We start from the raw sequence: 16185 nt of genomic DNA on the forward strand, positions 1-16185 counted from the left end.
ACTGTAGCACTTTCGTTTGTATTTGACAAAAATTATCCAATCATAGACTAACTAGGCTCAAAAGATTCGTCTCGTCGATTTCGACCAAACTGTGCAATTAGTTTTTATTTTCATCTATATTTAATACTCCATGCATGCGTCTAAAGATTCGATGTGACGGGGAATCTGAAAAATTTTGCAAAATTTTTTGGGAACTAAACAAGGCCTATACAGTATTTTTTTTTCTCAAAAGATAACTAAGAGTATTTCGTGACGATTCTAAGGCCAGCCTCAATGCATATTTCATGAAAGTGTCATACATATTAAATAGGGTGTCACATAAGTAAAATTACCGACTTGGCAGGGTCATTAAATAAAAGAGTTTCATTAGATGACATGTGGCTCGGTTATTTAGTTTATAGCCATGAAAAATTTATTTTATCTTTCTAGTGCTTCTTCGATATAACTAAATCACATCTTTAATTTTTTACCTTCGATCGCCATCAACGTATAGTATACAGGGAAAATTGGGTTTTGGAGAAGATGCAGAGTTTGAGATCCATCCATCAGATTCCCGTCGCAAGTGTCCGCTACCAAACACTAGGGCCTTGTTTAGTTCCGAAAAGTGAAAAGTTTTCGGTACTATAGCACTTTCGTTTGTTTGTGACAAATATTATCTAATCATAGACTAACTAGGATCAAAAGATTCGTCTCGTGATTTACAGCTAAACTGTGTAATTAGTTTTTGTTTTCGTCTATATTTAATGTTTCATGCATGTGTCACAAGATTCGATGTGACGGGAAATCTTGAAAACTTTTTGGTTTTCAGGGTGAACTAAACAAGGCCTAGGAAACCGGAGACTGAAAACGGGCACCAGATGGTCCAAATTTTCTTCAGATTCGAAGCAAAGCGAAGGTTGAGAAAAAGCGTGCACTTGTAGGGACTCGTTTGCCATCTTTCCGTGCCACCGCTCCGTTTCGAGGTGGTGTCTGGTTTTTGGCCACGTCACAACGACCACGCGATAGATGCAAAAATAAAGTCATTTTAGACAAGTCTTAGGTAAAAAATCAAAGTTATACTTTAGAGACTGTGTCATTGTCTAAAAAGAGTTTATTTTTTTAGTATGGAGAGAGTAAGTATTAACCACTTATCAGCAACATATTAGTAGCGGATTTAGTGGATGTGTTGGTTTGGGGTGATCTAAACAAGGTCCATGTCATATTCGTTTGTAATTTCAAGAAATGTGCAACTGAAAGTGACGAAGCCTTCTTCCTCCAATGGTTTCTACCCCTACCTTTGTGGAAAGAGGGAGTATAATATGGTCATATCACAGTCATAGGGTGCCTTCCTCTACGGAAGTTTGGACGGATGGAGCACTTTTTCAGTCTCGGCCGGGCCGAAGGACGCACAAAAAAAAGTTGATGCATTTTATTCTCCCATCTTGCATGAATTCTCTCTCTTTTTGAATGGAAAGTTGGTCGTTGAAATGGATGGACAGATGGTGACGATGCCACGCCCACCTTTTCTTTGATTATTTGACTGAGAGGACCGTCACTGCTGCTGGTGTGCTCATGAGACTGAGAGATGCTGGAGCACATGCTGATAGGAACGACCCAACAACAGTGTTGATAATAGTAATAAACAAAAAAGGGGTTCCCCATTCATCTAATCCATTGTCGTCTAGTCCGGTTAGGATACCTGGCTTTCACCCAGGCGACCCGGGTTCAAATCCCGGCAATGGAATAAATTTTTTGTTTTTACTTTCCTTTTTTTTTTGTGTTTTTCCTTTTTCTTTTTACTCTGCCTGCTGCTTTTTTATTGTTTTCCTTTTCATTTTTTTTTTGCTCTGTGTGCGTCGTTTCTTGCCCTTCAGGTGACATGTTTAAAAGGTCTCCTGTACCTTGTGTGCCTGACAGTAAAGCAGATGATGATCGAAATATTTGTGGTAACAATTTTAACAATTGAACTGCTTCTGCAGAGTGCAGAACGGTATCTGATTTGCATCTCTCCGCGAGAGCAACTGCCTTCAGGGTCTAAAAAGCCCTGTTGAATACCGACTATCTGTCTGCTGTTAAATTCAGTCCCATTCAGTTCAGGTGAGTCGAGCATTAGCCAAACAGTGACTAGACTGATGAAATAGGCATCGCTTATTAAACTGTGCGTCAGAAAGAGCACTTTATAATAGTAACTCTGCGACTCCGCGAGAACCCAACTTGATTGTTCATTTCTGTTTCACACTACCCTACCACTCTTTTTTTTTTTTTTTTTTGCAATTGAACAAAACATAAATGACACAATGCGCTTCAGTCAGTGTCAACTCGACAAGAAAAATGTTGCTGAAGCAGTGTTTCAGCATATTGAGTGGAACGTGATCAAATTTCAGTGTTCCAATTAAAACTTCATTAAATCTAGCTATCGGAGTCTCGAGCTGCAATTTGCCAACTCTCGAGACCAACATGGACTATTAGCAGAGATCCTTGGGGAATTCAACGCTGTATTTTTTGCACATGTCAGCTACTACAACATCTTGGGGAATTCGAGTCGTAGTCACACCAAGCACCTTTAAAGGACTTGGCCAGTGCTGCTTGTCAGTTGTCAACATCATTTTGTGAACAAAGTGATGCAAACAATCAACATCACAAAGCCTGAATCAGTTTTATGATGGCTTCTTCGTATATTTCCAAAGAAGACTTGAGGCTCCGAGTCCGAGCCCCTTGAGTTCCTAACTTGAAAATGCCGTGACACAAAACTTGTTTGTATTTACAAACCGCATGACCGAAAAGTCTGAAAACTGCTACTCTACTTGACAATACTCTTGATTGAAGACACCAATGATATTTAGTTAAGGGAAACGACAGAATATAGACATAGACTCAACATAAGCCCCTTGCGTACTTTTTCTAAAATGATTGGTAAAACAGGCAAATATACAAAAACAGGAGCCTTATGATTTTTTCCAAAAGATGGCCATGACCATTAACACTCCAAGCAGTTACTGTAGCAGTCGCGCTACAACACCGTGTACCAACAAAAAAGCTCGAGCGTACACTGCACTCCTAGCAATTAGAGTCCCAAGAGCTCAAAGAACACAAGGACAAGACACACAGCAGATCCACAGCACTAGACCAATAGAGCCCAGATAAAACAGGCTCTTCATCATTTTTCAAGGAGCCGTGATGAGGATATGAACTTTGTGAGATGAATGCAACTATTAAAGTATAGAGGATGCCTATTGGGCTGTCACCGTCCACGTACACAGTCGCTCAAGGCTTCTGTCGAGGCCAACTAGCCCAGCTATTCAATGTACATAATCTAAGCACTACCACCCAAAATCCACACTTCCATGATGGTTACAAGGTGAAATAATAATCAAAACCCAATGTGTTTTTTTGGAAGGAGAAACGTGGTAGGTCCAGGAGGGCGTCTGAATTGGCCTGCCGCGCAAACCCCAGCCCCACGGTTTTAAGTCATGCACATTGGCACCCCAAGTGAAGGAGCAATGTCCCAAATGGCCCAGCTGCATGCAAAACCTCTTCTCATCTTGTTAGTGATTCGATATCACCTCCAACTTCTGCAACCTTCGTGTCCATAGAAGACTTTGCGCTGCTCGCGACGCTCTTAACATCAAGGTCGAGAGCAAGGGACTTCACGAGGCCCTTGAGCATCTAGAGTAAATTAGGTTAAGAGCAACACATGCCAGAGCATGCAAAAATTATAAGAAATAACACAAAGGAAGAAAATTTGCAGCACATGAACGCTGTAGTAAATCGAATGTTGAAAAAGGATACAAGAGAACCGATTGCAACAAGTGCCCGGTATTTTGAGTCAAAATCTTGAGTGTCATCTTCAGCGATCTGTAAGTTCAAGAAATGTAAGAGATGGGATTTCTCTGGAAATTGCAATGGCTGGCTACAGTAGGCTGGAAAACTCACTTCAAGGGCGGCGGAAAGAATTTGCGCCTGACTTTGTTCTTCCTTTGATTCAATTGAAAGAACAGCATAGCTGCACAGAAAATGTAAGGAACTTCAGCAATCTCGAACGCTCTTTTCATTTTCTAACGCTGTGGAAGCAAAAATGCAATGCATAAATAGGTAGAATTCAATTTGAGACTCACTTCAGTAGAAGCGTGGCATATGCCAAGTGTGCATTCTTGCTAAAAGAAGATTTGCAGTTAGACAAGGAATCAATGATCTGAAATTAGACAATAAAATTGTTAGTCCAGAAAAACAAGACTAAAAGGCATGCTGATATTTTAATGCACAGCAGACAAAGAACTCTAGAGAAAATGAATTATTTAACTTGAGAACTGACCTCAGCACAGTGGATCCTCAACCACTGGTGCAAGCATGAGTTGTCAAACAAGTTTGTCACAGCTTTAAGAACTGTAAGCAAATTTGCTGGCTGTACAGGCGGCGCAACAGCTTTACGAAAGGTTTCCAAAAGTATATCTGACACAACATGAAGAACAAAAGCTTTGTTCAGTACCAATAGATATTGTTTGATTTTCAGTAAGAGACAATTCTAGTGATTAAGATACATAGTGTAGACAAATAAACAATCTATGCTTGAATAGATGCAGATAATTCAGATGTGAAAGGCTGGGACTGGGATTAGCAAAAAGAGTGCTATCCAAAATCCTACCATTTCCAGTTTCGATGGTCTTGAGAAGTAAAGCAGCTCCATCAGGATGCAACACGAACATTCTCAGAAAATCAATAACTGCAAGGTCAAAATACACCTTTCAGATCGACTGAAAACCTTCGCAAAAAAAATGAAGCTTATAAATATTTAAAAGCAAGAACATATCAAACCAATCACTATCATGCTTACTATTCTTGTGATCCAAAGAGGATATATACCTGGAAACATCATTTGTGGAGGCCAAGACTTCAATATCTTTACCAACAATGCCATATCAGCATCTGCAAGTTTACTTATGTGATAAAATGATGTCTCTTTCAACACTTTCACTATGGCAGGTAATCTTGACATCTCCGTCTCCAACAGAGATAATTGTTTCTGTTCCTGAATACAGATAAGTTAAAATTAAACCATGTGGAGGTATCTCTGATGAACTTCTTTTCTTTTGGAATAGATTATTTTTATTCTAAACAACCCATGTGACTATGTGAGATATCGCCTACTAGACTATAAGTTAGCATTGGTCGAGGCCCACAGAAGTCCAACCACAGCAGCCAAATTTAAATGTTGTAAGCTAGATCTTAGATGAATTATTGTAACTAGTGTGTAACACACAAGCTTACTTTAGCACTCCATAAGTAATTGCTAAGGTTACTCCAAAAGCACAAGGAACAAGTCAGTAAGTAATTGCTAAGGTCACTCCAGGTTAATAGATATATGCTATTCATGCTTCACACTAGCATTATATGTTAATCAGCTTAACCCTACTTAAAGCATGTTTGGGACTTATAACAAAATTTTCCCCTCATTCGAGTTATTTACTCATGTGCCATCCCCATCACCTCCACATCTCCAATGAAGATCATGTCTCTCCCTTTCAACATACTTCTACACATTATATTTTCAGGGCAGGTCATGTTTGCAGCCCTAAAGACAAGTCAGTTGGTGTGCAAGGAACAAAGGTTACTCATACCCCCACTGCTGAAAACTCATTAACATAAGACCTAACGCATCAAAAAAGATCTAAAAGCACATGGAATTATGTAACAAAACTACATTTTCTAGGTTCTGGGAAGAGATATTGATATGTTAATTTTTGGAAGAAACAAAAAGCGCCAGGAAATAAGCTTTCAGATTACCGAGTCAGATGAAAGTCTTGCATTAAACTCTGTAACTTTCTTTAGGATTCCATCAAACTGAGCTGTCTCAAATAATAGCATTCCACTCTGCAAATCAAATAAGTTGTAAAAACGAAAAAGGTTGTAAGACAAATCAAGTATTATTTAATGGCAACTTGCTTCTGGTTTTAAAAAAAATTGCATTAGTTATCAGCTACTGCCAACAAAAGATCAGGGCATCAGGCAGATGATTAGATCAGAATTTTGACCTATACTGCCTTTATTGTTTTGTGCAAGGCTTTGTTTGACTTGGCAAAAAATTTTGACCATTAGTTCTTGTATACATATATTATACTAACATAATCAATATTGTTAAAAGTTCTATGGATCTATCAGAATACCTTCCTGTAACTAAAAAAATGTTCAATTGAAATACTTGTACTGCAAAACATGTCATTTACTTTTGAAGTGTGTGGACACTTTATTAACAACAACAAAGGCAAGGGAGGAAATAAGTATCCACCACTATCAAGGGATGCAAAGGGGGCAATTAGTATATACCGCAACATTGCCACTAAACTCTTACACTTGCATGTAACCTTAACCAATACCACTCAGTTTCCAAAATCAAGTGAAATTAAACTGAGTCTCAAGTCCAAGTATCAGTGTTATTTCAAATATATGTAACAATCATGAAGATCGGTAGTTTTTTTTCCTCAAAAACGCAGGAGAGCTGAGCAACATTATATTAAGAAGAAAGAATGAAGATCAGTAGTACCTTTGGTATGTGCTTGAAAATTGGTTTTGGAGCATTACCTACAAAATAAGTATGTATTACATCAAGATTCAGGATATACCCCCAAAAAAAAACAGTAAAGGATTGCAAATTAATACACAAAGAAAACTGGCAGAAAGAACCAGCTCGAATTCCAAAATTTAGGCATGGATAGTGAAACGTACCATTCGATGACGATGGTTGCCCAGGTACATATGCGTTGGCTGATACAGAATAAACTTGGTTGTCAGCAGCAACAACCAACAGGAAAATATGTAACAGTAAGCCAAAAGAAAAAAAAAAACAACATGCTTACCCCCAGTATAGGGATCCCGAAAAGATGGATCTGGAACAAAGTTGTTCTGGCCAGAATTCTGCAGTATAAATTCAACAACCTGTTGGCGATATGTCAACGGCAGATTTTCTTTCAGGAGCCACTTGTCAGCGACTGTGTATGCATCATCTACAATGAAAACGAAAACGAATGTAACAGGTGCATAAGATAACCTTGAGAATAAAAGCTCTCACGTCCATGCACATGAAAGGCAAAAAGATTCATGATGTATGGACACTTAAATGTACCATATAAAACCAAAAGCATATGAATCATAATACAAATTGGTTTACTCTAGAATCAATAGCAGAGAAAATCACAGAAAATAGAAATAGAAATGTGATATACCTGAACGGTTATACGGTAGTTTTCGTATGGGTTCTCCATCTCCAATATCAACATTAAAAACTGCAGAAATTTTAGAAGAACATAAGAAAACAAAAAAGGTTAGCGCAAAACACATATAATGAAACTCAACTTACCAAAATCATACCGAACACCATCATGAACCTGGCCTTGAGCAGCATCACCAGGCCCATCCACTACTTCACCAATCTAGCAATTTGGTTGGGCAATAAATGGGATTAGCTTAACTCGAAATTAAAGGTTATACAACAAAGAAAGGCAGTAGCATGTCAAGGACAGATGGCTCCCAGAGTGCATAACTACATCTTGAGGCGATAAAATAGCCCCAAATAATTAAGTCAAAAACTTAAACCGTTGCAGCTAGAGATTGATTTATGCCGTAGTGATGATCATCAGACAACTAGAGGACTGCTAGCTAAACAACTCTATCAAAATCAAGTAATATAATAAATGTAAAACCAGCAAGATATTGCACTAATCCTTAAGTCTGCAGATTATCTTATGTGATCAGGACATAGACTTGGTAAACATAACGGTGAAACTGAAAAGGTCTAAAGCAGAAAGGGGCTTACTTTGTCCCATTTTAACTCTGCTGAATTCCAAGAATATGCTACACCATTGTCCCCTTCTCTAACAATTAGTGTTTGTCCATCAGAGTTCCCTGCTCGAACAAAACATTAGGTAAATTTACTAAGGAAATATATAATATTGAAACACACACTAAACTGACAGAATTTGAGCTACTACTTCAGCTTAAACACCACATCATTCAAGCTTTCATTGATATTAGCTTTCACACTACTACTCCCTATTCTTACATTCTAAAAAAAGGCTCTGAATATTTACAAAAGATACATTTTGAAGTAAATTATAGAATTTTCATGTTATATTTCGGGAAAAAAAAATGTAGATTGGGCCCATTTGATGAACAGTGAACCAGTCTAGATATTTAGCAGTGGATGTCACGTATAGGGATGGCAGTGGAGCGATTCTGGGTCGGGGCCCCGCGGATTTCGGGCGCAGCAGCTGCGGGTGCAGGGGTGATTTCTCGCCCACGAATTTTAGGTTCGGGGACCCAAAACTTATCAGGTTCAGTTTAGGGTTTTGGGTTCCAGCCATGGAGGCCCAATATACATTTTGAATAAAAACTTATGTCTTAATAAATTGTTTCTGTAAGCTGCTAAGTTTGTTCTAAGTTGAGTCATGGAATTGTGTGTTGTTTGTTGTCTCTTATTTATACATACATGTCAACAATACTATAAGAATAAAAAATGTGATATATAACCTGGAACTTGCAGTGCCTCCACTCCTGGTAGATCCATCAACTTAAGCCCACCAACAGTCTTTCTGTAAAAGTAAAAGCAAGAAATAAGCATATCATGTGTGAATTTTCCAAGGCTCCAATTTTCAGAAAATAGCAGCAGTAGACACAGACCACAGCCACTATCCATATAAAGAGATGACTGAATAATCCTAGTGATCCCATTTTCAGAAATAGCATAGCGATTGTATCATGAGTAAATGTACATAGACCATGGTTAACTGGTATCAAAATAAGCAAATGCTCTAATCTGTACAAAACTACAAAATGACAAAACCTTGCAAAAGATAAGGAGGTAACTTAAGAAACAGGAGATGCATACCTGCTGAGTGTGTATTGAGAAATAAGATCTGTATAAGCTGCAAGTTCCTCATCACTGCAGAACCTGCTAGAATCTGCTGTCCATATCCTCGTAGTGCCATCAGAACAAGCAGTTACAATATCCCCATTTCCCAAGAATTTAGCATCCCATATACATCCTGGGTGTTCAATGCTTTGAATGCAGACACCATCTGCATCATTTTACTCGAAAAATCAGATAACAGAAGCACATCAAGACTTTCTGTACTACACATGTTTGGTTTTTACTAATAAAATTGTCCTTCTCTACAGCACTAGTTCAGGACGTGAGTATATAAGTTTCAGAATGCTGGACAGAGCAGAGAGAGGGGAAGTGTCTAAACATTCAGTTAGCCACAAGCCCACAACTTTACATTTCTTTAGACAAGACAGTTTGTAGAATGGGTCACACACTAACTTAGTCAGATTACACGAGTTGCTCAGAGAAATGCCTATGCATTTAGTTAGAATACAAAATATATCACCTTTCCATATCTTCAAAGAGCGATCCTCACTGCCACTAGCAATAAGACCTGAAGAATGTGCATCCACAGAATATACAAGGGAAGAATGACCAATCATGTCCAGCAGAGGCTGACCTGTCAACGCCCATAACTTGATAGTGCTGTGACAAGAAAAAATATCATGTGTGAACAAATAACAAGCAGTGAAGAAACAGAGCAACTGCGTTGATGTTGCATAAAACTGAAAGACAAGGGGCAAAGGACTGAGGATTGGGTCAAAAACATTTTCAGCAAACCCAAAGAAACATTCTGGTGCAAAAGGTGAGCATAAGTGAACAAGGAGTTTATATGGGTATGTAGTGCTCTTTTCATTTACCTGTCGTGTGAGGCAGAAAGAATTCCTAGACCTGGCATTGAGGCTAAACATCTAACAGTATCTGCATGTGGAATAAAATAAAATTAGGTCAGGTTTGTATAACCACACTGAAGAAACAACACAATAACACATTATACAAAAAAAAATACTGCATGCTCCATAATAAAAAGATATCCGAATTATTAGATCGGCAAATGATGTTAAATATTTCAGGCTAAGAATAACAAAACTTGTGCATCGGTGGAAGTATCCAACCAGAATTTCCATATGCCTTACTGAAAGTCACATGATAGACAAAAATAAAGGACAATGCAAGCTCAATACACCAACATGTGAGATATCGTTTCATGTGACCTTGTCAAACAGTGTTTCTGCAGCAAAAAGGAGCAGAAGTAAACCTGCATGTCCTGAGAATGTCTGTAGGCAAGTCCTTCCTTTCCAAAGCTTAATAGTGGAATCACTTGAACCTGAAAAAGGGCGAATAAGTAAATTGTTAATTTTCACGAGAAAATTTTGTTCATAAATTTATGAGAAAAATCATCCAAGGAAAGTACCATGTTATGGAGTCTATATGAGCCAATAACTCGAATAAACAGATTCTAAAACAGAGTTCTTACATAGCGCATCCAGAATTTTTCTTAAAAAAAGGGTGTGCTTTTTTAAAAGCCACCGCAAGTACACAAACTAAGCAATTCCACTTCCAATATAGCATGATTTTGGTCCCAAAATTACAGTATTTAACTGTTTACAACAATGTAGTGCTAGTATCAGTTGCCAAAATGCCAGATAACAAAAGAAATGATAAATCACATGAACAAGTTACAGGAGAGCAGTGCATTAATACAGAATACATGCACTGGAACCAGTAAAATGATTAATGTGAAAAAAAATATATCATAGGCTTTACCAGTAAAGAGTTCCCCTGTGGGCAGCTTTAGAACAGTTTGCACTGCAACCTTGTGCGCTTCCCACACCTCTATAGCACTGCCATTTCTCCACCGTCTTACAGTACTGCATGCACAATGTGTATGTCAGTGAAGTAGAACGGTGACACTATAGTAGGGAAGCTGAATATCTATTACAACATGCCCCCCATTAGAAGAAACGCTTCAAGCACAAAGTAATAATCAGTAAAAGTGTTTGGATGAAGCAACACAGAATACTGCTTTTCTATATTCTGTATATGTTATACACAGCTTCAAGCATAGCACTTTTTAGATTAATAGAACATAACCAGAGGATGAAGCAAGAAAGCCAAGGAAAGATGCCACGAGGACAGGTAGCATTAGAAATTTAGGATTTCACTTTGTCTAAGAGAGTTTACCAATCCATGGATGAAGAGATGATGTCACCGTTAGTGTCCACAGCAAGTCCAGTGACTTGCGAATTGTGCCCCTTCATTGTCTCAACAACTTCTCCTTTTTGCAGATCCCAGAGGAAAACAAATGTATCCATTCCACCAGAGACGATTCCACCTTCAGGAAAGCGGTCCGAAGGAGGGATCCAAGCCAATGGGCCGACAAAACTCGAATGTCCTGCAAGTGTCTTGGAGAGAACATATTCACTCTCCTTTTCTGGGTTCCGGGTCCAGAATTTCACGGTCCGGTCCCTCGACGATGTTGCGATTCCAGCATCGCCACACACACAGATGCCACGAACCTGAAGACGAATGAACATTACAAGTCATCCATGAAACAAGTGTCTACATAATATAGAATGATAAAAGGTAGTTTTGACTTGCAAAGAAATGATCGAACTATAAACTGTTGAATAATCTAATGTGGATTCGAGGATGGACCCTAAATCAGTACAACGACAAGAACATGGTGAAATTGGACTGGGAGCAGAACAATGGAAGTCTATGTTCTCTGTTCTGATTACATATACTACTAAGCGCAATTGCACATAAACAGTGAAACTAATTTAACCGGCATTCATTGAATCACCAATCTACTTGTAATGACCTAACAAAAAACAGACCAAACTACAGTGATCGCCCACCGACAAACCCCTGCACTAAACCCACTGCCACAAATTGAACTCGCACTAAGCATCGGGAGGTAAATTACATCCCTCAAATGCACCCCACAGCTACCGGGAACGCACCAAGCGGACCGAGGCAAAAACAAAGGAAGGCAGGAAGCGGCAGCGAAGCTAGATCGAATCACTGGACGAATCCGCCACGAAATAATAACAGATCAAAAGCCCCAGCGGTCCCGCCGCGTGCGGAAACCGAACCCCGAACAGAGCCAAGGTCTGGGCCGACGATCGGGGCGCCGGGCGGATCGAGTCCGAGGGTATCGCCGCAAGCTTGGAGCGGAAGCAAACGGAGACGGGGGGCAGTCGGTGGCGAGAGTGTACCGGGGAAGGGAAGGGAAGGGAAGGGAAGGGGGAGAGGGGAGCGGCGGCTTACGTCGTCGGCGTGGCCGTGCAGCTGCAGTCCGAGGCGGTACTCGGCCATGTCGCCGCCGTCGGTACGGGGCGCGGCGGAGCGGGCGAGAGCGAGGGGATTGGTGTTGGTGCAGGGAGACGAGTAGACGACGAGGAGTTGGGAGTTGGGCACGTGCGGAGCAGCTCTGTTTCCTTCACTTTTGTGGGCCGGGTCTTTCTCCTCTTTTTATACAATCTGGGCCGTGGAAAGCGAGCACGGGCGGTTTGGCCCATCAGAAGATGGTGTGGTGGGTGAGTGGGCTAAATACCGAGGCCCAGATCATGGGGATCCCGAAGCGAGTTGGGCTATTAATAAGGGAGAGCTTGATAAAAAGCTTTGGTGCACCAAAGTCAGCTATGATCCCCAACCAAAAAAAAAAGTCAGCTATGAACGGCGAAACGCGAAAATGAGCCGGTCCGGCACGTGCCACACTACTTTTCTTCCGTTTTGGTGCAATGCCGATGCCGTGCTGCAACTGCAACTGCCAGCCTGCGACCACTGTTTGCCTAAATCACCGTTTAGACTACTCTACACAGTGGTACACCATTTCCATTTAGTCATCTATAGCCTATTTAATTAACCGTTTAACCTATTTAATGAACTGTTTAGTCCGAATAATGACTGAACGGTAGATGACCGACTACTTACCGTTTAGCGTTTAGGAAAACATTGTATACTACTGCATCGTAACCGTTGTTCATACTGGACCAGTGGTGAAGCTAGTCACGTCGTTATGGGTGCCAGTGCCACCCACAAAATTTTTGAATGTACTAGTGAATATAATCAAATTTTACCATAGTTGTCGATTAAGTTTACATATCTACAAGGTAAGCGCATCCATCTCTAGTTTACTTCAGCTTCGCCACTGAGTGGACTATTGCACATGAAAGGCTTTGATGAATTGTTTTCAGAGTTTCACTATATCCAAGTTTACAGTCGCTGTGTATTCCTTGAAATTGCAAATGATTTTTTTTCCTAAATAAATATATCTATTTTTAAATGCACATATATCTATCTAAATACATAATAAAACTTATATCATACTTAGAAATATCTAAACTACTTTGTAATTTGCAACCGAGAGCGACATTCCCCAGGCCCAAGGCCATTGGCTTTCCGAGGACGCCAAGCGCCTTGCTGCGACGGCGGCGAGCGGCCACTACCGCCGCCGTGCGCGCCGGCGGCCTTCCATGTCGTTAACCATGTTGGACGACCGAAAAAAACCAACGACAAAAGTCATGTCGCTAACCATGTTGGACGGCCGAAAAAAACCAGAAAATACGGCCACCTGAAAAGTACATGCATACAAGTGGTGTGCCATGCTCTAGAGAATCCTGCACTTTGCAAAAGAATGCTGCTATGTTTATCTTAAAGCCAACCAGATTGAAAGAAAAAAAAAAACTTCTTTCTGTACCATGCATGTTCTCATATACTTATATGAGAACAAAAATCAAGAACAGCAATGACTGGGGAGGAGGAAACAGATAGAACATGATATGACCGCCAGAACACAATTGCATGAAAATTTACAGGACGCATCTATCAGGCGGCGAGAGCGGCGACCCTGCCGCCCCTACGTCCAGCGACACGTCCAGACCCCGCCGGTGCACAGCTCCGGCTCCTGGGGAACAACACGACGGCAGCGGCGGCGGAGGCGAAGTCACACGGCCCGTCCTCGTCGATCCGCGCCATGGCGGCACCGCCGGCGACGCTGTGGCTGCGCGGCACGGCGGCCGGGTGGCGCTGCCGCTCCAGCTCGGCCGCGCGGCGCTGCGACGCGGCGCGGATGAGCTCCCGCAGGTCCTCGTCGGCGGCGTCGGCGCTGGAGGAGCGGCGCGACGAGGAGGCCGAGCCGAAGCCGCTGTGGACGCCGAAGGACGGCGCCGCAGCGGCGCCGGCGAACGTCGGGTAGCCGAAGGCGGCGTCCGCCGGGAGGTGGCCCGCGCAGCCCGTCAGGCTGCGCACGTACAGGTCCCGCGCCGCGCACAGCGCGCGCCTGGGGCCACGCCATAGCCAGCTCACGTGGTGCGCCAGCTTCGTCGTCCCGCCGCTGGTGGTCGCCGCCGCCGCCCCTCGTCTCATCCTGCTGGCTGCTGGTAGGTGCGGGGCTTCAGTTAGTTTAATTTTCCACCGGCCGGCGGCGCGACGTACAGGCAGCAGGTTGCTGACGGAGAGGAAACCACGGCAAGGCGATTGGTTAGCAGAGAGTATAGACGGGCGATCTGCGGGGAGGAGGTACTCTTTTATATACACGTGAGAGCGCAGGTGGGGGGAGGAGAAAGGTAGTAGTAGCCGTCCACGAGGATTAGTAGTAATTACCACGGGCGCGGTCTCTGTTTTATTTCAACTTTTTTTTTCTTTTTGTCTTGGGTCAAAGAAAATTTCCATACTTGTCAAAAAAAAAATTCCATGGTAAAAGGAAAAAATGCGCGGAGAAGGAGTGCGATAAAATCGTTACCAAGGTTTTAAATAGCATGCTAATCCATTTAGCTTTCTACGTATGTCCCAAAACAGACTATAGCCGGAGGAGAGAGGCCCTAAAATTAAAGCTGCAGACAACTAACTATCCATCGGGATGTAAACAGGTCATAATAAAGCTGTAGCTAGCGCACTATTGCTGACCATTTCTTGACTGCATTTAACCGCGCGCCGTCCGTCGCCCGTGTTCGCGAGCCAAATGACGATGGGATCGATGCATGGCTTGGCGGACGTCCAAGTGCGGCATGCAAACCTTTTTCCTGCTGGTCATGTCCGTTTGGTCTTATCCGCTTCGTTCCTTCCACCTGTACGTAGGCTGTGGCTGACGTAGTTACGCACGTCCTATTTCTTTTTTGATTTTTTTAGATTATTTATACGGATCATCTATCGGTATCAGCATTTGATACCATTGTTGCTGATATACATCGATTCTAATAACAATGATTTATATTTCTATATTATAACAAAAGGATCCATATAGCTGGTGGCTGGTCTGATGACCAGGTCTGGAGAGAGAGAGAGAGAGAAAAAAAAGAGCGGGGCCGGCCGCGGCCGGAGTGCCTGATTCTGATTCACCACCATCTGTCGTAAAAGTCTGGGCATGTCGGATTTTTTTTTTTTTGAGGTATCTAGCCAGTGTATTTTTGGCGCACGCTTTCGGCAGCTAGCTCTGGCTAGTACAACTCGAACCATCTTTGCATGTCCGTCGACATGCATGGGCCGCTCACGTATGTTTTTTTATTTTTTTTAAAGAGAAAAATACTACTAGGCCTTGTTAGATGTGAAAAATTTTTTAGATTTTGTTATTATAATATTTTCATTTGTTTGTGTTAAATATTATCTAATCATAGACTAATTAGGGTCAAAAGATATGTCTCGCGATTTAAAGACAAACTGTATAATAATTTTTATCTGTATTTAATGCTTCATGTATATATCGTAAGATTCGATGTGACGAAAAATCTTGAAATTTTTTTTAGTATTATTAGGGATGAACTAAACAAGGCCTAAATAGCTAGCAAACGAACAAGCTGACGGTCATCACGACTTCACATCGCCCCTCTTTCATGATCGATCGTCTAATTCAGGCGTGTAGCTGGCCAGTACCAGTAGGTAGCCACCGAACGCGCGCGTCTTCCAGCACACAAGCTATTCAGGCGGCCGGCCGGCCTTTGTGATGACTATGGACCCTTGATATATAGTACGGAGTAGAAATGCTTTCTCTGGCTACTTTAAAAAAAATGAATACAGTTATAATATTGCACCGAATCAATCAGTAGGTCTTTTTTAATCAGACAATCAGATTGTTGTGGGTTGTTGTGCCCGGTTGTAAGGCCCACGATCGGGGAGATTATTCTAGGTGTTAGGGAATGTGGATATGGCTAGCTGTTCCATCTGTAAAAAATATAGTGACAAATCAGTTATCCTATATAAATAAGATAAGATATATTTGGATTAAAACATATCTAGATCTAGATTTATAATACAAAATAAGATTTTTCATTAAATATAGAAATGTATTTCTAAAACACACACTCATTTTTTGCTGTATAGATGTGTGG

The 16185-nt window shown here is 41.4% G+C and overlaps 2 protein-coding genes and 1 non-coding gene across 3 annotated transcripts; 1 reads left to right on the forward strand and 2 right to left on the reverse strand.

The window, feature by feature from the left end:
- On the forward strand, positions 1650 to 1723 carry TRNAE-UUC. Its single transcript has one exon. It is a non-coding gene; the product is annotated as a tRNA-Glu (tRNA).
- Positions 2931 to 12283, reverse strand: LOC8059893 (phospholipase A-2-activating protein). The gene is made up of 22 exons (XM_021454159.1): positions 12128 to 12283; positions 11039 to 11373; positions 10622 to 10725; positions 10113 to 10181; positions 9715 to 9775; positions 9360 to 9499; positions 8858 to 9047; positions 8500 to 8561; positions 7787 to 7875; positions 7331 to 7403; positions 7197 to 7256; positions 6831 to 6977; positions 6700 to 6738; positions 6518 to 6555; positions 5761 to 5847; positions 4840 to 5005; positions 4622 to 4699; positions 4292 to 4428; positions 4095 to 4171; positions 3913 to 3982; positions 3769 to 3834; positions 2931 to 3645 (listed from the first exon to the last, which is right to left on the reverse strand). The coding sequence occupies exons 1-22, from the start codon at positions 12173 to 12175 to the stop codon at positions 3517 to 3519; spliced, it is 2265 nt and encodes a 754-aa protein (XP_021309834.1). The 5' UTR covers positions 12176 to 12283; the 3' UTR covers positions 2931 to 3516.
- Positions 13365 to 14417, reverse strand: LOC8059894. The gene has a single exon (XM_002461344.2). It carries the CDS (start codon positions 14225 to 14227, stop codon positions 13688 to 13690), a length of 540 nt encoding a protein of 179 aa, XP_002461389.1. The 5' UTR covers positions 14228 to 14417; the 3' UTR covers positions 13365 to 13687.

This window comes from Sorghum bicolor, chromosome 2 (assembly GCF_000003195.3).
Source record: "Sorghum bicolor cultivar BTx623 chromosome 2, Sorghum_bicolor_NCBIv3, whole genome shotgun sequence".
NCBI lineage: Eukaryota > Viridiplantae > Streptophyta > Magnoliopsida > Poales > Poaceae > Sorghum > Sorghum bicolor.

What these genes read in the sequence shown, in the direction of transcription:
- LOC8059893 (XM_021454159.1), bottom strand. Translation starts at nt 12,175, where the DNA reads ATGGCCGAGTACCGCCTCGGACTGCAGCTGCACGGCCACGCCGACGAC. An exon ending in CTCTTTGAAGATATGGAAAG is followed by an intron (nt 9,048 to 9,359) that starts GTGATATATTTT and finishes AAAATGATGCAG; the next exon opens with ATGGTGTCTGCATTCAAAGC. An exon ending in ACTACCGTATAACCGTTCAG is followed by an intron (nt 6,978 to 7,196) that starts GTATATCACATT and finishes TTTTCATTGTAG; the next exon opens with ATGATGCATACACAGTCGCT.
- LOC8059894 (XM_002461344.2), bottom strand. Translation starts at nt 14,227, where the DNA reads ATGAGACGAGGGGCGGCGGCGGCGACCACCAGCGGCGGGACGACGAAG.